Genomic DNA, 22130 nt, shown 5'->3' with positions numbered 1-22130 from the left:
CCGAAGTCGTTTGTTTATTTCGTTATAGATATTAAAATTGTCCGTTTTACAAACATGGGTGGGGATATAATTATCCCCTTGTTTTGACGTGAAATTCATTTATTATTTTTTGTCCCCAATCCTTCGTATAATGAATATTCCAGTATTTGTTTTGAATTTATGAAAGTTCTTTTATAACCACCTTGTTTTAGGGTTGTTATTAATTAATTCTTTAATACCTCCTATAGTCTAATTTTCTTGGATTACTCGACAAAAGTTGTGTGCCTTTCTGTTGTTTAATTGTATTTTTAAAAATTTATGCATATTATCGCAAGTTAGTTTTATTTTTTTTTGGGGGGGGGGTGAAGAAAATGATAATAATTGTCATCTAAACCTGAGTTCTTCCAATGATCATGGAGGTGAGGATGGTTCTTGGAAATGGAATTTGAATATTTAATACCATTACGTGCTTTTCAAACCAAATCATTGCAATAAATGGTATGGTTTTCAGTTATTATCTTCTAGAATGTCTTCTCGTGCAAGGTCATGCATGATATATGTACGAAATGTTCATGGACAACTGTGGAGTCTCCCGAGATCTGAGTCGAGAATAAAGCGAACCTAATCATAACGAAATTAATAGTTACGGCAAAGATACAGTGTAAGTTGAGTTGAACTTATGTTCAAATTATTTTGTATACGTATAAATATCACTTTATTTAAACATTAAAATGCTTTCTTCGGTGATTCATCCGGGATATGAAGGTGACGACATTTCAGAAAAAATACATAACCCGCGTTGTGTATTTTTTTTTTTAACAATGATCGTTATCCTCATAACCAGCATGACTTGTAAATTTTGTATTTTACACTCACCCAGTAAATTCAAAATTTACAACATAACAAAATCATGAAAAAGGCATTTTATTGTTTACATTTACATCTCTTTTTGCAAAAATAAATTTATGAAGTAATCGTAAAGAGTAAGTTAAAGTAACTAAATGATTGTTATATAATGAACATCAGTATGTCATATAAAAGAAATTTCCAAGTCGTCTTATATGGGAATCATCATCGTGAATGTTTTGTGCAGTCCGTGATATTTCTCAGGTTGTTGAAGGTTTTGATTGATACGGAGCTCATCTTCTGAAGATCTTTATGAAGATATTTATGCATGTAGTCTAAAAATGGCAGCGACCATCCTGCCCTCTATTGTGGCTGGATGATTTTTTTTTCCCTTGAATTTGTTTGAACCTTTAACCGCCTAGAGTACTTTCTGTACTTCGATTTTACATGGTGATTGTTTCATACAAGATAATCTGCTGTGTAAATGCAAAAGGTTTTGAAGAATTCACAAAAACACAGTTTTATTGGTCAGTCCTCGCACTTTAAATTGTAACATGTTACTGAATTTAGTAGTTGTTAGCATTAAACAGTATTTTTTTCCCCTTCTACTCGCGAGTAATGCTTTTTCGTAGATGTACATTCTATAGTAAGAATTCTATAGTCCTTAATGTCCGTTTTATAAAATACATGATCATATTATATCTGTAAAAGCTATTTTCCCATTCTTTTATGTAATTTATTTAATATTGAATTAGAACCAATCGTTGATTTAATACTTTAACTAAAATCCTCTACATACTGTGATTGTATACGTTGAATGAAATGTGCTCACAAATTATAACCAAAAATAAGAAAGATACTGTCATTTGTAAGGAAAATGTGTAGACTTTCAACAAACAGTTATTCAAACGAACTTCATTAGTAAAATTGCTCGCTTACACCAAAAATATCCATGATTATGATGACCAATTTCTCTCGTAGGAATGAGACCACAAACTCGCCCAGGTAGAACACACGTAGAATTAGGGGTTATTTATTGTATAATGCCATCACCGCAATTCTTGGTAATAACCCGGTAACGAGATTGTCTTTATTATTATTTTTTTTTTTTAGAATTCAATTTATTTTGTTTTTTAGTCTCCCACTGTTGTCTTTGTGTCCCGTTGTCTTATTTAGCCTTTACACGTTCATTTTAATTGAGTATTTAATTATCAATGCGTCTGTCAGTCTCGGGGGGACCGGCCATTCCCTCCAAAAACCGTCCACGGCGTGAAGCGGATGTGATTTATGCCACATGTCATCTTTTTGATAAATCAAAATGGTAGATAGGAATAGCAGGCCGTGTCACTCGCAGAAATCAAACTGATAATCGCCATGCTTATTGACCGCGAACCTTTGATGACCAATAAAGGGATAAAACAACATGTCGTTTGGCGTCCACCGCCAATAGCCAGATGTCAAATTTTGCCCCATTGTTGAATAAATAATATTTGATTGAGGTTTTATGTGTATTCCATGTAAGATCAACAGCTTACGTTTGCTACTTTTTGATGAATATGGTGTTGCGTTACTATAGAAACGGGTCAATGGCGACCTATAATTCAGATTTTAAGTGCCTTATTATGCCCAGTTCTATGTTTATTTGTTTCATTAATTTGGAATTATTTGTGTGCGTGTGTGTGTAGTTATGCCAAGTGACGAAATCCTACTCCTTTGTGCAGCGCTCTACTTTAAAAAAAAAGAAAAGAATAAAACCTGCGTTGGTGGAGAAAGCCAGACACGGGATACCAGTGGTTACAGTGTGAAATGTATATTTGAAGGCTGTTGCAAGTCATTTTGGTATTCTTACAAACTTCGTTGCATGTAAAAGCCCAACTAACCTTGAAAAAAAAATATCGCATATATAAATAGGTCTCTCTCCCTCTCTAGGAGAGAGAGAGAGAGAGAGAGAGAGAGAGAGAGAGAGAGAGAGAGAGAATGTACCCACAGCTGTGTTGAATAAGGAAGTCCTTAGTGTGTTAGGTCAGCTTCAGCTTCCTTTTTAGTGATAACTACGCGTAGCGTACTATTTCTTTAACTATAATTAAGTCTTGTGTGACACAACAGTGATACAAAATTTTTGTTTGAACAAAGTTGTCGTATTTCAGGGATTTTTAAAAAATATAACCCGCACAAAATCATGATTTTTTTATTCATAGAAAAATCTAATATATATGCTTTGATTAAAAAAAAAATGCCAAATATATGCTTTAATTTTATACGTATAATATAAAACCTTTGCAACGCCTTTTCCTCAATGCAATTAAATCTATCGTCAAAATTATTTAAAAAAAATATCACGAATTTCATCTGTTTACTTGATGCTAGTAAATATATTCATTATGACGAGTAATTTTTGCGCGGACGTATTTTGAAACATAATCATAATATTTAGATTATACATTTTGAAAAGCAGTTATAAATTTCGATAATACCATAATACTCTGTAGTTTGATAGACTCAAACATAAAATCCAAAGAAAAAAGTACAATCCTAACCATGAATGAAAAAAGTAATTTATTTGGAGGGGGGGGGGGGGGCTGAGAATAGAAAAATAGAAAAGGCAACATAATCATAATTAAAAATTTAGAGCCCACTTGCTTCATCTCGAATAAATTTAAAATGAATCAGTTATAATTATACCCGGAAAGAAGAACGCCCTAACTTTTAATTGATAATAGTAACACTCGGTACAAAAATATCATATGTAAAAGGAATAATCTTAATTGGCAAACAATGCATGATATAATACAATGAAAAAGAGTAACCTTGAATCATTTTTGTAGGAGTATAATAGATCAGAATATTTAAAAATCTAGGTATCAAATCAAACTTATGGTTTCTCAATTAAATAATGTTGCAGATATTATAAATCATGTACGAGAAGCGTAAAATTAAACGTAAAATTACGTTACGTACATATATAGGCCACAATCGAAAAATTAAATATATGAGTCTGTCTGATATACAAGGAAAAATTTCAATTTAATTCAATTAAATGGTTTATTGACATCACCATGTTGGCATACAGTCAAAATGAAATCAAATGACAGACAAAACGAAAATTATAACATAAAGGCTACAGCATTGAAAAAATTCAAAGCCATAAGAATATACCAAAATACCTATTTTTTCAACTTATTTTAATTATTTTTTTCTCATTTTCTGGTATATATTAAGTTTATAATTTCTTAATGAATTTTCCACTTCTCTGCAACTATTATCCTGCTATTTTTGAATATAGTCATGTGATTCTCACTATGGAATTAACAAATGTAGAGGCCTATGGGAGGAATAATGAAGATCTAGCTTTCGCAAATACTTTTTTACAATTTTATAAAACTTAATTCTGTAGCCGGGTTTTCTGTTTCCGAAAACCCTATAAACAAAAAATATTGAAATTCATTAAATTGCCATGTTTTACACTTTCCCAATTTCGTCAAGGTACAGCATTTCATTAAACAATATTAAAAGTTGTGATATCAGTATTTAATATATATATGATTAAACTGAGCTTCTTTGGTTTGATATTGGTTTAACATTTCATAGTTTATACATCGGAAAAAGTTTTCCCTTCCTCTGTTTATTGATCAAGGGCAATCAATCGCCAATATGTCCGATCAGATTAAAATATCAAAGCATTGAATAAAAGAAGGTAAAATATATAAAATAGTTGCCCTTTGAAGACTTTTTTGAACTTGCACGAGGAGATTTCATTCATTAACGCTTCAATGTTCAAAAATTTGTCAACAACACTTAGTCTAGGAAAACAATTCTTAAATTACTGAAATTTTGAACGATTCGCCAAAAGGTCATCAAATAGGTTTCAGTGCTATACGTACATGGATATCCCTAGAATTTTGTGTTCAGTGAATAGTAACCGACTATAAAACTTGTACCAAGCCCGGATCAAGAGACGAATTGTGGATGAAAAAGGATAAAACGATTCCATAGCTTTTTGATAAAAATTTTATTTTCGCCAGAACTTCCAAAAAACGGACGTGTCAGCCTTTTGGGCTGTAATTCAAATCAGAGAAATTCGTACGTGATCTATTATGAATTTGTGTAGGTCGTGCATGTGCAACAGTACTTAAAGAGGCGCGTGCATTCTTGAAATGGGATAAGCGGAACCACTTTTACCATACTTCAATTTGAATAGCTTACTCGTGGTGATCATTGAAACTCGTTGACAAATGAGTTGCAAGTGCTTACATATATGTAAGTATTGTGATGCTAAATGAGGCAAGAAAACAACAAGTGGATCTTGGTGCATCGTCATTATATTCCCCTCCAATCTGCTGATTTCAGCTGCATGTGCGGAAGACAAAAAATAAATCTTTATTCAGATTCCTTGTACAAAATGCCATTTGCGTAATTTGTTGACGAAGTTTGATTTTTATCAAAATTAAAATCAGGTACATTGGTCCATTCGTTGCCATATATATATTTGTACTTTTAATCATTTACAAAGCGTGTATGTAGCAATAATTAAACAAGAGTTACTAATATTTACACAGTTTATAATCAGTGTTAGTGATATTCTTTTCTTCAAAATTTTATCATCATTATTTCTTTCAAGTTGAAATCATAATCATACCCCCCAAAAATATGAGAATATAGCTGTAGTATTGAAATTCTTTTAAGAATTTATTTCATCTGTTTAAATTTTAAGATCATGCAATCTCCTAAATTAATTTAATTCTAGTTGTTTTTTTCAACATACTTATGTTTTCCTTTAGATTGTGATGTAATTTTCTTCATTAATTTTCTCTTTTCACACATTATATAACAATTAATTGTAGCTCAAACGAATCTCGACTTCTTTATCGTTGGCTGTTGAAAAGGATTTAAAAACAATGTCTTGGCAATGCTTCTGCATATGAAATTTTCTGAAATACCTCTCAATTCTCAAAGAGATCCCTCCTTTGAGAAATTAATTAATGGAGAAAGGGGTGCTAATCCATAATTTCATTAAGAGAAGTATTTGGTTAGCATTCGCATATCAAAGAAACAGAAAACTAACGAAAAGACCGATGACGCAAACTCGTCAATTCTCTCTCTCTCTCTCTCTCTCTCTCTCTCTCTCTCTCTCTCTCTCTCTCTCTCTCTCTCTATCTTTGCTATATTGCAATACATCCGGAAAGTTACATGTATGTTAAAATCTCGGTGAAAGAGATCAAAACAAGACTCAAATCTCTCATGATAAGAAGTCATTAGACGTTATCATTAATACAAGCATATGCAAAATCAAGAGCACTGTAGCCAAAATTTCTTTTGATTTGCGTTTTGTGTTTCTTTTAACTTTGTATTTTATTAACAGCATCGTTTGATTTGGTAATTTGAAGGTGCCAAATTGACGGGACGCGATTTATCGAGTCCCCCATCATTTGTAAAGTCTCAACATCTTCATATCATATAAGGACGTCAGAGCGGACAAGCCTATAGATTTAATTAAGTGAACAATTAACGACCCTTAATAAGTTGTGTCACAAAGCTTTCCATTTTGTACTATTTGATTTGGTGCTTTGATATCAAATATAATTTTTTTATTGGATAAATTCGACATCACGCCCCCTTTGGCTATATCCAAATTGTAGAATTGACAAAAAATTGAAGAAAACAGATGTTTTATAACTGAATATTTTGGGGGCATTTAATTATATTTTTAAACTGATTTTAACTGTTTCTGGTTATTTATACTATTATAATTTATTATTTATTATGCATTTAATTTAAAAATTGAATAAATTATTAATCAGTCACCCACTCCTTCTTGTAGTTCAGAATATACCAACCAAGATTTGTTGTCCTTTGTAAAATATATAAATAAATACTAGTAGATTTATGTCATTGTAACACCCCTCCCCAACCCAACCCCCCTCGACAGAAACCCGCCAAAACTGAAACAAACATCCGGAGGTGCTTTTCTCGATGGTTCCAAGTTTTAAGGTACTATGCTCTAAACAACGCAGGCATTCATATTAAGCTGAGCAGAAAATTTTGAGAGACTTTGGTGCGGCCCTCGGCTAATTTCTGAAAAGAGCCAGCTTTTCGCACGAACTGTTGTCCATTTCTTCGTTATTTCTTCAGACCTGGGGCGACAGGTCCCATGATGGAAAAACAAGTGTTGAAAACGTAACTTAATTTATGGTCGTTGTTTATGTGGTCAGTTTTCACTTTCTTTACCTATATCCCGCGGTGAAACTAACACGTGGTCCAGAAATTCACGGCGGTAAGGTCGGCTCGACTTAATAGACCTGCGTCCTTACTTTCATTTAGTGTCCCAAACACATGATAAAAATATCGCAATAGGAGGGGGTGGGGTGGGGTGTGAAAGCATTTCTCCTTATCCGTCTGATCTGATATATATGCATCAATTAAAATCTGTCAAAGTGCCTTAAAACATATGCTGGTGTTATAGTTGATAAACATACCAATAAATATATAGTGTTGCTTCAGAAAATAAAACGTTGCGGAAACGATGCTGAATTCTACTTTATTACCATTGTATGTTGATATATGTAAAATACATATATTATATAAATTTAATTTTGACTATATTTACGACTAGTATTTGGGTATTAATACCATGCATTCTCACTTATGGGTTCGTAAAATGCACGCCTGATGCGTTATTCTACAGTATAATAGTTTTTATTTATTTTATTTAAACTTCTTTTAAAATTATAAACGGATGTGCAATTATCCTTGGTGTAAATAATTTAAAAAAAATAAATTGCTCGAAATTATGTGCTGTTTGCGTTTACTTGCGCATGACAAGACAAGATAGTACGTCACAATGCTTGTATCATAATCATAAAACATACAGAAAAATGCCACCACTTATCATCAAACATGTTTATTGTGTCATAATGTATGTAAAATGATAATGAATGTGGAGTGTCCAACGATACATATTCTAGGATGTGAATAAATGTCTGCTAATGTTAAATATGTTCTCTCTTATTGATATATATTTATATCTGTCAGCGTAATGATGCATTTGAATTAAGCAATGATTCTTTCCTATAAAAAAAAAAAAAAGAAAAAGAAGATTTGACACCAGACAAAATCTGTGTTTCCATTTTTGTCTCCCCTTCATCATTGGTCACATGCAATATGAAGAGAGAAAAATAACAAAATGAGCAAATAAAGGTATTACGGTCAGTACAATGTAACTATCATAAAAATCCTACATGTATAAATAAAGATTAACTGCACACAATTCAATTCCCTTCAATTATCATAGCTATTGATTATAAAAGTTATTTATGTAAAAAAAAAAATCGCATAAGTTAATTACAAAAAAAAGAGGAAGGCTAGAATTGTGTACAAACATGAAGAGGATATCTTTTAAAAGTTTTTGTGTATTTTTTGACTTTACAGTGAAAAGAAACAAATAAATTGGAACTTAACTTTGATATGACCAAAAATATATCAATTAACGTCGACACTAAAATCCATTATTTGGAAGAGCTTTTAAAAGAGTAAAACTATTTAAAAAAGAAAGCTTAAAATGTCGTATGTTTCCTGAGAATCTATTATGCCTTTGCATAATCAACAGAGACATACGTACACAAAACAGTAAACGACACCGTTCATCAAAATGAAATTGCAGTGATAAATTGAATTTTTAAATATACACATGTAGTGCACCTTGTATTTTCATTGTTTTAAACGTGTATTGTTATATACTGTAATATACTTGTATTTTGTCTATGTCTTTACTTGACTGCTGTGATAATATCATACATGTGTACATGTATATGTTTGACTTTCAATTATAGATGTAAACAATTTGTTCATCGACATTATGAATGTAAACAATTTTTTTGTTTGCAAAAATATTATCGAAAATATTGCTAGACTCTACTTTCTTTAATTAAAGATAAATAAAATAAATCTTCTTAAATTGATTTTTAGTAATGCTAAATAAACTGCATTGAAAAATATTTCTTGTAAAGAAAAAAAAAAACTTTTTATGTTGAAATCGCTCTATCATAATAGATATCTAAATTATTTGGATATTCACCATTGGTTATTTTAGCACATAAACTCGATACATTATTGTTAAAATTAATTATGATTTGATGTAGAAAAATAAATTTGATTTATTAGATATTGCGAATAATATTCATTGTGATAAAGTGAATTTGAGTTCGTTTTAGAGAGCGCTTCTCATCATTATTTATTTTTTTTGGGCAAATGTAAATCTGATAAGGAAAACTAAACTATATTTTTGAAAATTTAGTGATAGTGCTTGAACACTGGAGAAAATACGATAATCTACAAATATTTATTGTCAGATAATGGTTTCCTGTCCAAAGCAGCGAGAAGGCGGTGAGACTCAGAAAATGTGAGGTCGCAATCCCTCGAGGAGTAATACACAAAGGAAATAGAGAGTAAACAAAGCGAATATCAAACAGTCATTCAGGTCTACCTGTATGCATTAACACAAAGGCTTGTCGACATAGTTCAAAGAAGATTGAAATCCACCTGGAATACACCGGCTTCAAATGCACTTTCCTATATTGTATATCTCCCGACAACAGCTAGGTGATGGGAAAAATGACTGTATTTTTCTTTCGCTCCATCTTACTTTCTTTCTCTCCGGTATGTCCAGCTGATGTCAAAAGTTAAACAAAAAGAAAATGAAGGATAAATATATTTTTCTACACAGTCGTGCCAACCGACAATTAACCTCTTGTTTGGTGTTGAATTTCACATCGCTTAGATTTTTTTGAAGATAGGAAAAAAGATCAAAAGCAATCGGAGTGAACATTGGAACTCTCGAGACTTCTCAGTTCACTTTATGAAATTGAACTAAGAAGAGTAAAGACTTTTTTCTTTAAAATAAATATATTTCTTAATACTTAATGCAAAAAGAATCACCATTCATTGTTGTTTTAACAAAAAAAATCGATGAACAGTGTATTGCTTTTCTTCCCTTCTTTCTCTTTAATATATGTAATTATCATTCTGTGAACTCCCTCTTCTTCGTGATTATGCATTCAGGGTTATCTGAAATAAACAAACTTTTTCATGAAAATATAAATTATATTTAATCTTATCGAATTACGAAAATGTAATATGACCACATTTCCACCGTTCAACTGCACGCATTTAACTCCTTCAGATGTTGTTTTTTAACATCAAAGGCGGGGTTCCAAAGGGTTCAGTCCTGTGATATTTTTCCCGGTCAATGGAATGTAAATAGAGATTGCAAACAACGGATTTTATGCAATCCCGTCGCTAAAAAACACTCATTCTATTTATTTCAAATGTTATAAAGACTACATAAAATATATAAACCTGTAAAATGTTGTTAATCGGTGTGTGTTTAGGTAAATAAATCGAATTAAAGCGTATTAATTAAAAACAGGTGCCCTAAGGTGAACCTAGTCCATTCCGAAAGGTAGTTGTAAGCTCGATTCTGATTGGGCGTCGTTATAAGTGCTGACTGCCAATTGGGCGCTTCCCATAAGAAATATCTTTACAGACTATATTCATGGCGGAATCAAAACGTGTTATGAACTGTGCCTCGAAAACCCCGATTTTGGATTGTTTTTAATTTAATGACAATGCCGCATGTCAATTCAGGCGGCTCCGAGGACTTCTTTTCAAACGATGAAGTGAAAGTTTATAAAGATGAAGGTGAGGAAGAGCAGCGATCGTCTGAAAATTTGTCCGAGGATAAACTTGGATTGGTGACCGAAACGGAAGAGGTAACCTATCCTTTGATATTTGTTCGCCTTTCAACATCAAAGGGAATTTATTTATAGTGCGTTTTCAAGATGGATTTCGCTTCGATTCGGCTCGGAAGGGCTGCAAAATGCATTGTTTATATATTTTCAGGGGAAAGCGAATGGATTAGGAGGGTCTTACAGTGGAAATGAAAAATCAAATGGACAGAGAGATGACGGTAGGTTTTTTTAGCGCTGCCCATTTCAAAAGCGCTTGACCGCGGCGTCTTTGTTGACGTTTAATCTCCCGAAATTACACTCAAGCACTTCAATGTTTCATTCAACCAAATATCAGTGAATACAAGTGTACAAACACTCGGACATAAATATGATTTACTTCAGTATACAACTTTTTCTCCTATTGTTCGACGCTGCATTCCTTTGTTGGAAATATACACGGTCCTTTAATATATTTCACGGTGAAATGAATTTGCATAACTTGACACCACTCAATATATCGTATTAATGCTAGTTTATTTGGGAGTGCATAATAATGTAGGTAGATGGTACAAGTTTCAATGTGAAAGTTGTTGTTTATCATTTAAAGTTTGAAATCTCATCAGCTGACCAATGAAAATTGACCTTTGGCTTTAGTCTGGCTAATTTGAGGAAGAGTGACCAGTGGAGCAAACTCAGTAGGAAAGGTTGAATCACCAAATTAATGTACACAAAAAGATTTAGTGTAAAGATAAGAAAATAGTTAATTACACCGAAATTTATTAAGAGTCATCCCGCTATCAGCGATAATAATGCAAAGAACAGAAAATGGAATTGGAAAATAATTTATGCCTTGGGGAAAATGTTCGGAGGGAAGTTCCCCAGCAAACTGAATCATATTGCAAGGCTATTACTGTGGAAGCTTAATAAAATCCTTGAATCAATAATATACAGAAAATAAACCTGAAAATGGAACAAAGGCAGGATACCCATAAATCAAGAACTAAGATTATTAGAAAGGGGGTCGGAATATTATTTATTTTCACACAAAACTCTTTACGCTTAAAGTTGATAATGAATAGGAAAAGTCCAGCTTTGAGGATATTTATTTATTTACTGAATATAGTTTACAAAATAACTACTTTACATTATGTAGACTTATTGATTTTAGATGATCAGCTTGAACACTTATCTTTATTTCTTTCAAACAAAAACTCGCGTTAGAATTAATTAGATGCTGACTTCTATATTGCTCAGTTAAGTTGCATATCAATTACCGGTAGTTCCACATGGAAATTAAATATTTGTTTGAATATCCTCTTTAGTACTACTTTTTAGGAATAAGTTGTTAAATACAACATATTGAGCGTCCTTTAGCTTTGAATTGAAGATAAGTTTATACCTGATAGTTTGTCATATCATTTTTAACAAGTACACAATCAACAATTTAAAACCTCCGCGGAATGCATATTTTGCCAGATCTTGATAAAGTTTCATAAATGGGCTGGAAATTAATCATAACAATAGAGCATGATCAACTTGTTGCAAGATGTCAGATCAGCATCTCATTTAAATAAGGGAAAAGGGGGGGGGGGTAGTTTTATTGTGAAAGATAAGATCACAGAATGATAGGACATAAAAGATTGACAGAAATTTTTTAGGATCTACAAGCGCTGGTCGTACCTGTATAGAAGAAAAAAAAATGGAAATTATAATTAGACACCTGTGAATTCATAAATCATGCCTGAATCAGGCTTTTATATCATTGACACAGAGCTGTGTATTCTAATTGAAATTACGGTGACAAATCCCCAAGAAAGCTAAGAATATAGTATAGGAGACTTGTGAAGAGCATATTCCCTTCACCTGATGCAACTTGTTTACATGACAAACTTTCTGGTTAGGGTGAATCATTTGATTATTAACCCATTTTGTTGAACGGCTAAATTAATTATCACACAGACAAATTATTTTGTGTCTATAAAGAAGATATTTTTTAGAATTTTTTTTTCTGTATGTTTGAGAAAATAAAGCTTTAATTCCCAATTAATGATCATAATTAAAAAATAAAATTGTGAGAATTTCATTTTTAATTTGAAAAGTAATTATTAATGTAGATAGTGGTGTGATAAAAACGTCTTTCTATAAAAACTTCAAAGAATGATGTTTTACATATTTTTGTTGTATTGGTCATTGAGTAAGTGTAAACAAATATATTTGAAACACATTCCTTTGTGAATTAGTGCACCACTTACTGACTTCCTAATATTCACTCAAATCAAGAATGTATCATTTAAAAAGCTAGGTCACTTTTCTTGCAAAATACAAATGGAGGTTTGGCAAATATACATGATTAAGTTAAAAAAGCGTGCCTTAAATTTCAGAATTTAAGCCGAACAGTCACACATTGTTATATTACAGCATATATATAAAATCTCGTATAAAAAATCTCATCCTGTTGCCGGTAGCTCATCAGGCTTTAGCTTCACAAACTTGCCCTTTCATTTCTGTAATGTTTCACCTAGTTCTGATCTGTGAGACTGCTTTACAAATTAAGCTTTATCTTATTTGATTCACCGAGGGTTACTTTCTCAGAATGATCTAATTACAAGGTATTTACAGGTTCTTGAGTATGGTGAAGGTGTTCTTTTTTATTTTTTGGCAAGTCAGGGTCTTTAAGTATGATCTTTTTCAACTGTAGGTCCAAGGGAAAGTGATGGGTTTTCTGTTCTAAAGAAAAGAAAAGGTATTCTGATAAATGTGATACTGTTATGAGTTGATCCTTTTTTTTACTGCGTCAGGATTTAGTACTTTTAGATTGATGTGTGAATAAAATACACATGCTATGGAACTATTCATTTTCTACTTGTTGGCCAGGTCTAAAATAAAAGCTGCTATTGTATAGCAGTAGTCAAGATTCAGAATCTGATACCAGTATAGTTTTTATGTGTGATTTGTAAGTAGGTTAGATAAAACAATATAACTTAATAAATATTCCAAGTTTGATATATTTGAAGTTTTGCAAGACGGCATATGTTGTCACTGTGTTTTGACACAGTGGAATCTAATCGTGTAGAACTGTAGATAGGGTCACAAGGAAAACGGCAAAGAGAGTAAAGAAGGCGATGCTACGGTCATGATACACAGCTGTTTGATGTAGATGTGTATCTCCGAATTTCTGTGACACTGTTATTCTTATCTGAAGAATGCCATGTCCAATAACCATCAGAAACCTCCAAGATGAGGATTGTTTTCCACAGTCGATGGCCTATGGTTGAAGAGGAGTTCTATAATAGGGATGGAAAATGTTTTTAGACAGCCAGAGTACAAAATGATATATGGTGACTTGCTTTAAAATGGTTTCATGTACTGTTTTGAGATAAAGATAGTGTGTGAAATATTTAGAATGTAAAAAACGTACTTTAATTTGCTTGAAAGATTCATGGAAGACATCTTATACCTAGAAGAATTCATAAATGGCCTGTGATATATTTTATTCTATGGAGAAAAGAATCAAATGAATAAAGAATATTTTTTATATAAGATCTATAGCTGGGACTTTTATTTTTAGGACCTTTGAAAAAAATTAAAAGTGATTTGATAACTAATAGAGGCTTCTATTTACACCTATATTCTTTACACAACATTGTATAAGTAACAAAGAACTGTCACTATAAGGAGGATATTTGCCCAAATATGGACAGAATTAGTATCCTTGGATTCTGAACTGCATATCATTATGATTTTAATAATAAAAGGATAATACAAATAAATGTTTTAAAATAAGCTAGACCCTTTTTTACCATCCAAGATTTAAATAGACTCTATCGTGTCTGCTCATAAAGTGTAAACTCCTTGGGAGAAAATTACTCTTACTAATGTTGGTGAATTGCAAAACATCATTTGTGGCGTTTAATTTTTCAAAAAGATGCAATTTGCATGTACATTAATTGTTTTCTGTACATGATATAGTGCTAAAGGTAGGACTGAATGCCTAGGCGCTTTGTGAAGGTGTAAAGTAATTAAGACTGGTTGTCATCTTCTGGTACCAGGAAATACAGGCAGTGGCCCCACTGTACTAGTGTGCAATTATAATCACTTCTTTCGTGTTTTGAAACACAGAGGTCTTGGACAAATAAAAGAAAAACAAAACAAAATTAGTGTATGTACTGTTATTTCTATAAAAAAAAATTGATAAATAAAAAAACAACAGTATATATTTGGGTGTAAACCAAAACTATGTCATATTTTGTTTATCTATAAAGCTGGTGGTCAATTTTAAGGAGGTAGTTTTATATGTATGTAGAGCATTTTACCTTGCCTGAATCAAATTAGGACATGATATAGTAGGAATGAATGAAACACATGAGTGAACACAACATGTTCTGAAACTAACAGGGCTGTTATCCAGTTGTCCAAATTAAAAATATTATTACCGTACATAAAACTATTTAATATATTGAAAAGTTGGATGCGAAGAAAAACTTTACTTTAAAAATTAAAAATCTAGATTAACAGTTGTTGCAGCCGTGTTTGATCTGTGGTCAATGGTACATTTGATTCATTGTTAGTCTTTGATCATCCCTGAAGCCCTCTACAGAGACTGCATGATAGTGAAGCGTCTGGTAGAATCCGTGCTAATAGGTGCAAATGTCGCCGTCACAAGATGTTATTAAAATAGGAATCTTGTCAATGCAGAACTAAAATAGCAGAAATAATAATAATTGAAATAGTGTAAAACTATTTTACCAGCAAATATTTAATAATTTTTCAAAATTTGACAAAATCTTAAGTAATTAATATAAAGCATTTGACACTACAGTCATTATAATGATTTTAATATGAATTATTTATTTAAATGAAAATTCTTTAGAATCAATGAGATTCTGATTTTATTTTTCATGCAAACATTTTGTATGACATTTTGTTTTTCATTGGTACACATTATATGTAAGAAAATTATTTTTGAACGTTGCTTGAATTCCAGAGACCAGTTTGTTAAGAATTATTGATAGAGGATTAAGAACTAAATTTTCTAAAAAGGCTTCCAAAATGTTTGAACCACTAGGCATCTGAATTGATATTTAAATTGAGATTACAAGACAGAACATTGTGGATACAGAGCTATGCCAAAGCTCTGATGTCTTTTATCTTCCGCTAGCCCAAGCTGATCAAAAGGTTTCGTCATTGTCTTTTGGAGAAAATTTGCTTTGTCCTCTTTCATGAGCAATTGTTAATATGGAAGGAATGCTGTGAGAAAAAAGGGAGAAAAAAGAAAATTCTATGAAGTTGGTTAATGAATGTACAGTAGTGGTACCTATGAGATCTGTCTGTATAGCAGAGAATTTCCTCTAGTGGTGTTTGGTAATTAAGCTAACAAGACAGGTACTCCACTATTTTTCAACAAGAGAAACTTGCCAAATCATTTTAATAATATAGGTTGATTATGTAGGAAAACAATTTTCAATTGAAATTTTGTTGGGCCAGAAATGGTCAACAACAGAATTGTAATAGAATGGGATCAATGTTATTAATTGCATCCGTAAACGAACGATCATAAATCATCAATATCATCAATCCATACATATTTCTGTGGATCTTAACATAGTCCAGAGTGGAAAAGAGTGGATACAGATGTGATTTCAATATTGATAAAAACCTAGTTTCACTCCCCAACACTACAAGCAATGTCTGATTTTGACATATGGCAATTTATCTTTGATGTGAGTCACACAATATAATATTAAATTATTGTTTCCAACAAAGAAGTCTGTATTTCATACTTGGCTTGCAATGTGTTAAAAGCTGCAGCAGTAAAACGGACTCCTTATATTACAAATCAACTTATTATCATTTCCTTGCAGTAATTTTAGTGTGCATCTAGTAAGACAATATTTTTCCCTCTTTGATTATTTCAGTATGTTTTTTAAAAACATTTAATTCTGACTAAATTCTCCACTTATACTAATTATATCTTTATGCATGGATCAAGACCATTTATAATGAATGAATCAGAAGAAAAGAGAAATGAAGATATCAGAAAGAGAAAACTCGCTGGTTGAAAGGACCCATATACATGACATTGTATACAAAACTTTAAACATTTTTTAAGTTGGTATTATGTAAATAGTCATATTTAAAATTCTGAATTCGCGCATGATGCTTGAAAGATTTGATTATTGCCATGCTTTGTATAAAATATCAACAAATAAAATTTTATTGAACAATTATCTACAGCTGTATGTAAGTTGTGTAGAAAATAATAAAGAAAATAATCATATCATATCATACAGTAAATGTTTACAATGATGTATTGTGCATCTTCATCATGTGGGGTAAAAATTGAATTGTAAGGAAAGTGATTATTAATGCTATTTGATATTTGTCGTACATGCAAGTTCTTTTTTGGAAACACCAGACAACCAATTATAATCTTATTATTTAATATTTTGCCGTAAAAATATTTATATATAAACAGTAATTCAATCAGAATAGTGAGGATACCATGGCATATCTGACCAGAATGGTTTTAATTTGCCCCTTTCCTTTTGACTTGTGGATGATGCAGCTGTCACATGTAAATATTGGGTCCTTGTCAATTTTACTAAAATAGTACAATTAGCTATTTAGTTGGTTACTTTAGAATTAAGTTGGGTGAACTTAATCATTGATTGTTCTTTTTCAAAAATGAAAGTATTAAGGGGGAATAATTTGAAAGGGATGCCCAAATATAGCATCTGGGATTTTCCACTAGAGTATTGCATCATCATATGAATTACCTGAATTAGAACATGCAGGTCTAGGTTACTGAGAAGATTCATGGAATGTTATAGAAGTTTCCAAGAGAAAACCATGGATTTAAGCATGGGTATATATTGCATAAAGCTTCCAAGAGTTTCTCATGAAGACAGATGTAGAAATTCTGTATTTCTTGTTTGCAGAAAAAGTAATTTTTAACAGCTTTCTTTTGATATATTTGATCTATCTGAGATGAATAGAAATTTGCCAGTGACCACTTAATGCTTAGCGCTTTGAAGTCTGGGAATACATTTTGGTAACTTGAGAGGCAATTTGTATGCCTTAGTGAGAAAAAACAAGCTTGTTTACAGAATGAAAATTTGTGCTAATTTACATGGAGTCTAAAAATCATGAATAAGTAGTGTGATAAAATACGTATCGAGTTATTGTTTGGACAAGGCTAAAGTTGTTGACCCTTCTTTCATGTTGTTCTTTTCAAGTTTGATTCAACTCCGATAGGAGCATCTGGACCATCCCCAATGTCCCTATAGTTCACATTTCTCTGTTCCCCTAGTAACCCAGATTGTTGCAAATGAATAATATTTGTTTTACTAGTTTTTGGTTGATTTTAAAATGCCTATTTTAACCACAGTGTCTACTAGCTAGTTATGTTTTATGTTAATGTTTTGTCTTAAGTATGCAACTATATTTCACCATATCTGACGTCTATACAGTGTGGAGAAAGTGTGGAGGAATGCTGCAATGAAATGCAACAAACGGGTTCTTGATCGTCATTTATCTGTGACTATCCCAGTACACTGCTACACTGTACATTTGCTCCATAACATGAAGTTGTTGCATTGTTCAGAGATATTAACACTAGTGTAGATGTGCCTTGCAATGATGACGTCTATTGAACAAAGTTTTGCCTGAGTTTCTTCATTAAATTAATAAACAAAAATATTTGGATACAAAGATGACAAGTTTTGGCAAAGAATAAGTAACCCATGTTGAATTTAATTATTCATACTCCGGACAGTATTCTGTATATTTTTGGCTCACCTGAGTAAGGTTTCTGGTTTTTTGAAATGTTGTTCCTGAGAGTGATGGAGAGTGTGTCAATGACTTTCACATGCTGTAATATTTGATATTATCTGCCATCCAAGTCAATGATTGTTTGACTGCTCTTTTTTCTACCATTTTTTTTCAAAAGTGTATGTTGAATTTGATACTCTTGATTTCTATTGCGAGTACCAGAGATTGAGAAATGCCAGTCCAACATCGATGTAATGGATAGCGTTGTATAGGGGAAGAAACCTTTGTGTTATTAGAAATACAAAATTCAAGGGAAGTAATTGTATTATGAAGTTTTTTCACCTGGTTATGTACCCCCGGTAATGACATTATGATTATTGATGACACAGGGAGGTGTATTTTTCTACAATTAACTGAGTCAGAAAACGCTCTTTGCTGGATGAGAACATTTCATGTATAGAGTTAAAATAGAAGCATATTAAATATTAAGGAAGCATACTTATCTTCCCTCACTGAGGAAGGAACTGCTTCATGGCTTGTAAAGATTAGTCCTTTTTTAGGATGCAGAAAATAATGGGTGTCTGAAAATGTCACTGAGACAGATTAGAGTTATTTGTGATGTTTAACAAGATGCATTTATTCTGTAATAATAGCTTTAATACGCCAAAACATTTGAAATATTGTAAGAGAAATTGATTCATGGTCAGTGATTACATACAAGATTTATCTACATGAAATTGAACGAAGCTCTTTGATGTCAGTAACATCAAAGGAAATTGGTTTTTTAATTGGTGCACATTTTCAATTACCAAGAGTGATCGTTTGATGTTGGTGTGTGTGTTCTGAGGCTCAACTATAGGCTCTACTTCAAAATATTTTTACAGTTTACAGTTCAGTCCTTTTATTGGTAGCTAAAGCACACACGCATTTCTAAATAGTCTCCTTAAAACAGTTGCTTTTGCTACTCTGGGTGGAAATAACTTATTGAAAATTTCTTCTCCACACAATAAGTTATAAATATAGCTCACATATTCAAGTGTTCAGATGTATGAAAATTAAAGCTTACCAAAAAATTGCATGTTTCCTGTTTTACTACTAATGTAAATTTGATTTTTGCTTGGTATTATGTATGTATATATATCGGTAGGTTTCCCCTGAAAGTGAGATTTTAAAAAAAATCTGCATACAATGTATCTATTCAGATATATTGAATGTATGGAAATACACACCGATGGGATGAAATTAATTGTCTATGTCACCTAGTACAGATAAAAATGGTGGATATAAAAAATTTAGTCTTCAATGACATGCTATGACATAGTGAAGACAGTGATTCAAGAAGGTGTGCTATTGCTCAAGTTATGCAGGATGAAGTTCGCTCCAGTGTAAATCACTCGACAGTGCCCTTATTTGAGGGTGTTTAAGCATTTGAGTTCCTTTTCCGATTTTAAAGCACAATATGACGTTTTTTTGGAGTTGCTTTAGAGTAAGTAATATTGTGTGCTATGGACAAGCTGGTACAGTTCTCTGCTTTCCGAGACAACGCCCATTGTTTTAAATGGATTCAGAATCTGCCATGCAGTTTATCAATGATTAAGTGTTGATATAATTAGGATCTTATCCTTCCCTTTCCTTTTTAAGTTTACTCTGTAATGATTAAGTTTAAGTACACGACCAGGTAGTGTAACTTATCAAAAAAATATATATATAAATTTAATATCCAGAATCCCTAAAGTTGATGACAAGCTCTTCTTTTATTTAAAATCATAATTTTGTCAACAAAATAATACTGAATGCTACACATTTTTTATTGAATGTATTTGGTAATAAATAAAATGTTACTATAAATTATTGATCAAAGAAATACATATACTGGTACTTGTATATCCATTCTGTCACATTTAGAAATACTGGGTAATCAAATCCCTCGGTATTATTAAGCAGTTGTTTTTAATATAACCATCATGGAAATGATACAATTTAGTGGGAGAGTCCGAGATCAAAGACCCACCAAGCACATGAAACAATAGATCTAAAGTGTCCTTTTCCTCTGTTAAGCAAGATTTGTAAAGAGGGGGAATTTAAATCAATAGTTGTTTAAACATGCTATATGTCACCAAAAGATCACACAAAAAAGTAATGGTTTGTAAAAATGCACTTAAGAAAGTTACCCTGACACAGATAAGCTAACACTGATGAATTGACAATACATATGTATTGCAGTATATTCTATATGGTTTGTTACAAGGGAAATCATTCTAGCCAGTACTTCTTATATAGCTTATGATGTGGTTAAGGAGTTGAGGGATTCCAAACTGTACCAATCTACTTACATTTCCTAGAACTTTGCCTTGCCTACACATTGCCGTTTTTTCCACAGTTTCATTCAGATTGAGGTAATACTGTATGTTATTCCAGATGACTTACTTCAAAGGATTAAGAATTAGAAGGGTTTTCACACATGTACACTTATATTGTACTTTCCACAGATTATGCTTTAGTATTAAAACAGAAGCATCAGTATCAATAACACAAAGCTAGATGTTCATCTTTTTAGCGGTTTAATAATTGCTTTAAAACGGGACTGTTATAAACTGGAACACTATGACATCATTCATTGGCATATAAAGAATGGTAGATTATTTTATTCAGCTTATAGTCTGTTGATTTGTGGTCTAATGTCCACAACTGTAATGATAGTAAAAGCCATTCCAGCCTGTCCACTGACAAATTCTTGCCAATGGCATGTTGTATCAGGGATGTAGAATGCGACAACCCTGGCTAGGAGAAAGAATGATCATTGATCCTTTACAAGGAATACCAGGTAGACAATGCGGATAAAGGAAGACTTCAAAGCGACGGCTTTGTTCATGTTGTCCACTGTACGACCCTCCCTCTATATGTAATTTCAAAGCTCTGTCTCAATGATACGCTGATTAAAATTCTTTAGAAGTAAGTCACCTTCTGTAATGAACCAATATTTTCTCTGTATTCTTGGTCAGGATTACAGATTAATCTGTTCTCCACATAGTGTGTGTAAAATCGAGATTTAACACAAAATCTAGACGACCATTGAGAACTGCTAAATAAATTTACACTTTTGTTTGTTTTTTATGGTCTATTTTCCTCCTTGTGAGTTAAATGTTTTGTTGATATTCTGAAGGATGATGTAATTTAAGAAAAATTAAAAAATATTTTTTTTCATATCAATGTTGTATGAGGTCTTCTGAATTGGCAGTTGGATTTTGTGTAGGTGGTTTTCAAAGAATTCATGACTGGAATGTTTACAGTTTTCTAATGGTAATAAAGTAATTTGGTTTTAAAGCCACCTCTTTTCAATGTGAATACACAGGTAAAAAAAAAACTTGCAATGTGTTGGTAAAGTGTTTTGCAGAGGATTCTCTGTTTATGGTTTTTAAAGGAATAAATGCCAGGATTTTACGATAAATCATGTTATTAAAAAAATGAAAGAAATTATTGAAAACAACAGAGTATATCTTACATAACAGCTCATTTTTATCAGGAGTGAAATATTGAAGAAAAAAAATATATGCACTCTGCATTTAAAATGAGTAAAAATGATAAGTTCTAATTATGTTCTCTAGATGGAGTTTTGATTTTCATTTGTTGACCTGTGGCATGAATGTTTATAAAATTTTTAATACATGTACATATCCAAAGAGCTGAAAAAACATGAGAACAAAAAGTTTGGTGAAGGAAGTGAAAATGATTGGATTCTTGTTTCTCTTTGGGGAAATATGTTCATATGGTCAAGCATATTAATAAGATTACAAGGCTATCCATGTCCAGGAT

At 31.9% G+C, this 22130-nt stretch overlaps 1 protein-coding gene across 9 annotated transcripts in view; it reads left to right on the top strand.

Moving 5' to 3' along the window:
• Positions 1-10353: 10353 nt before the first annotated feature.
• LOC128168168 (protein pangolin, isoforms A/H/I/S-like) overlaps positions 10354-22130 on the top strand; it is a 41449-nt gene continuing 29672 nt past the window's right edge. For 5 of the 9 annotated variants that reach the window (XM_052834286.1, XM_052834298.1, XM_052834297.1 and 2 more), the window contains exons 1-2: positions 10354-10589; positions 10720-10786. In XM_052834286.1, coding sequence (XP_052690246.1) covers positions 10440-10589; positions 10720-10786 — 217 coding nt within the window. In that variant the 5' untranslated portion in view covers positions 10354-10439. The remainder of the gene's footprint in view (positions 10590-10719; positions 10787-22130) is intronic. The other 4 variants (XM_052834289.1, XM_052834288.1, XM_052834287.1 and 1 more) reach the window with 1 other exon arrangement.

This window comes from Crassostrea angulata, chromosome 10 (assembly GCF_025612915.1).
Source record: "Crassostrea angulata isolate pt1a10 chromosome 10, ASM2561291v2, whole genome shotgun sequence".
Lineage (NCBI taxonomy): Eukaryota > Metazoa > Mollusca > Bivalvia > Ostreida > Ostreidae > Magallana > Magallana angulata.
Note: the sequence above shows the minus strand (reverse complement) of the source record. Positions and strands in the feature narration are given on the sequence as shown.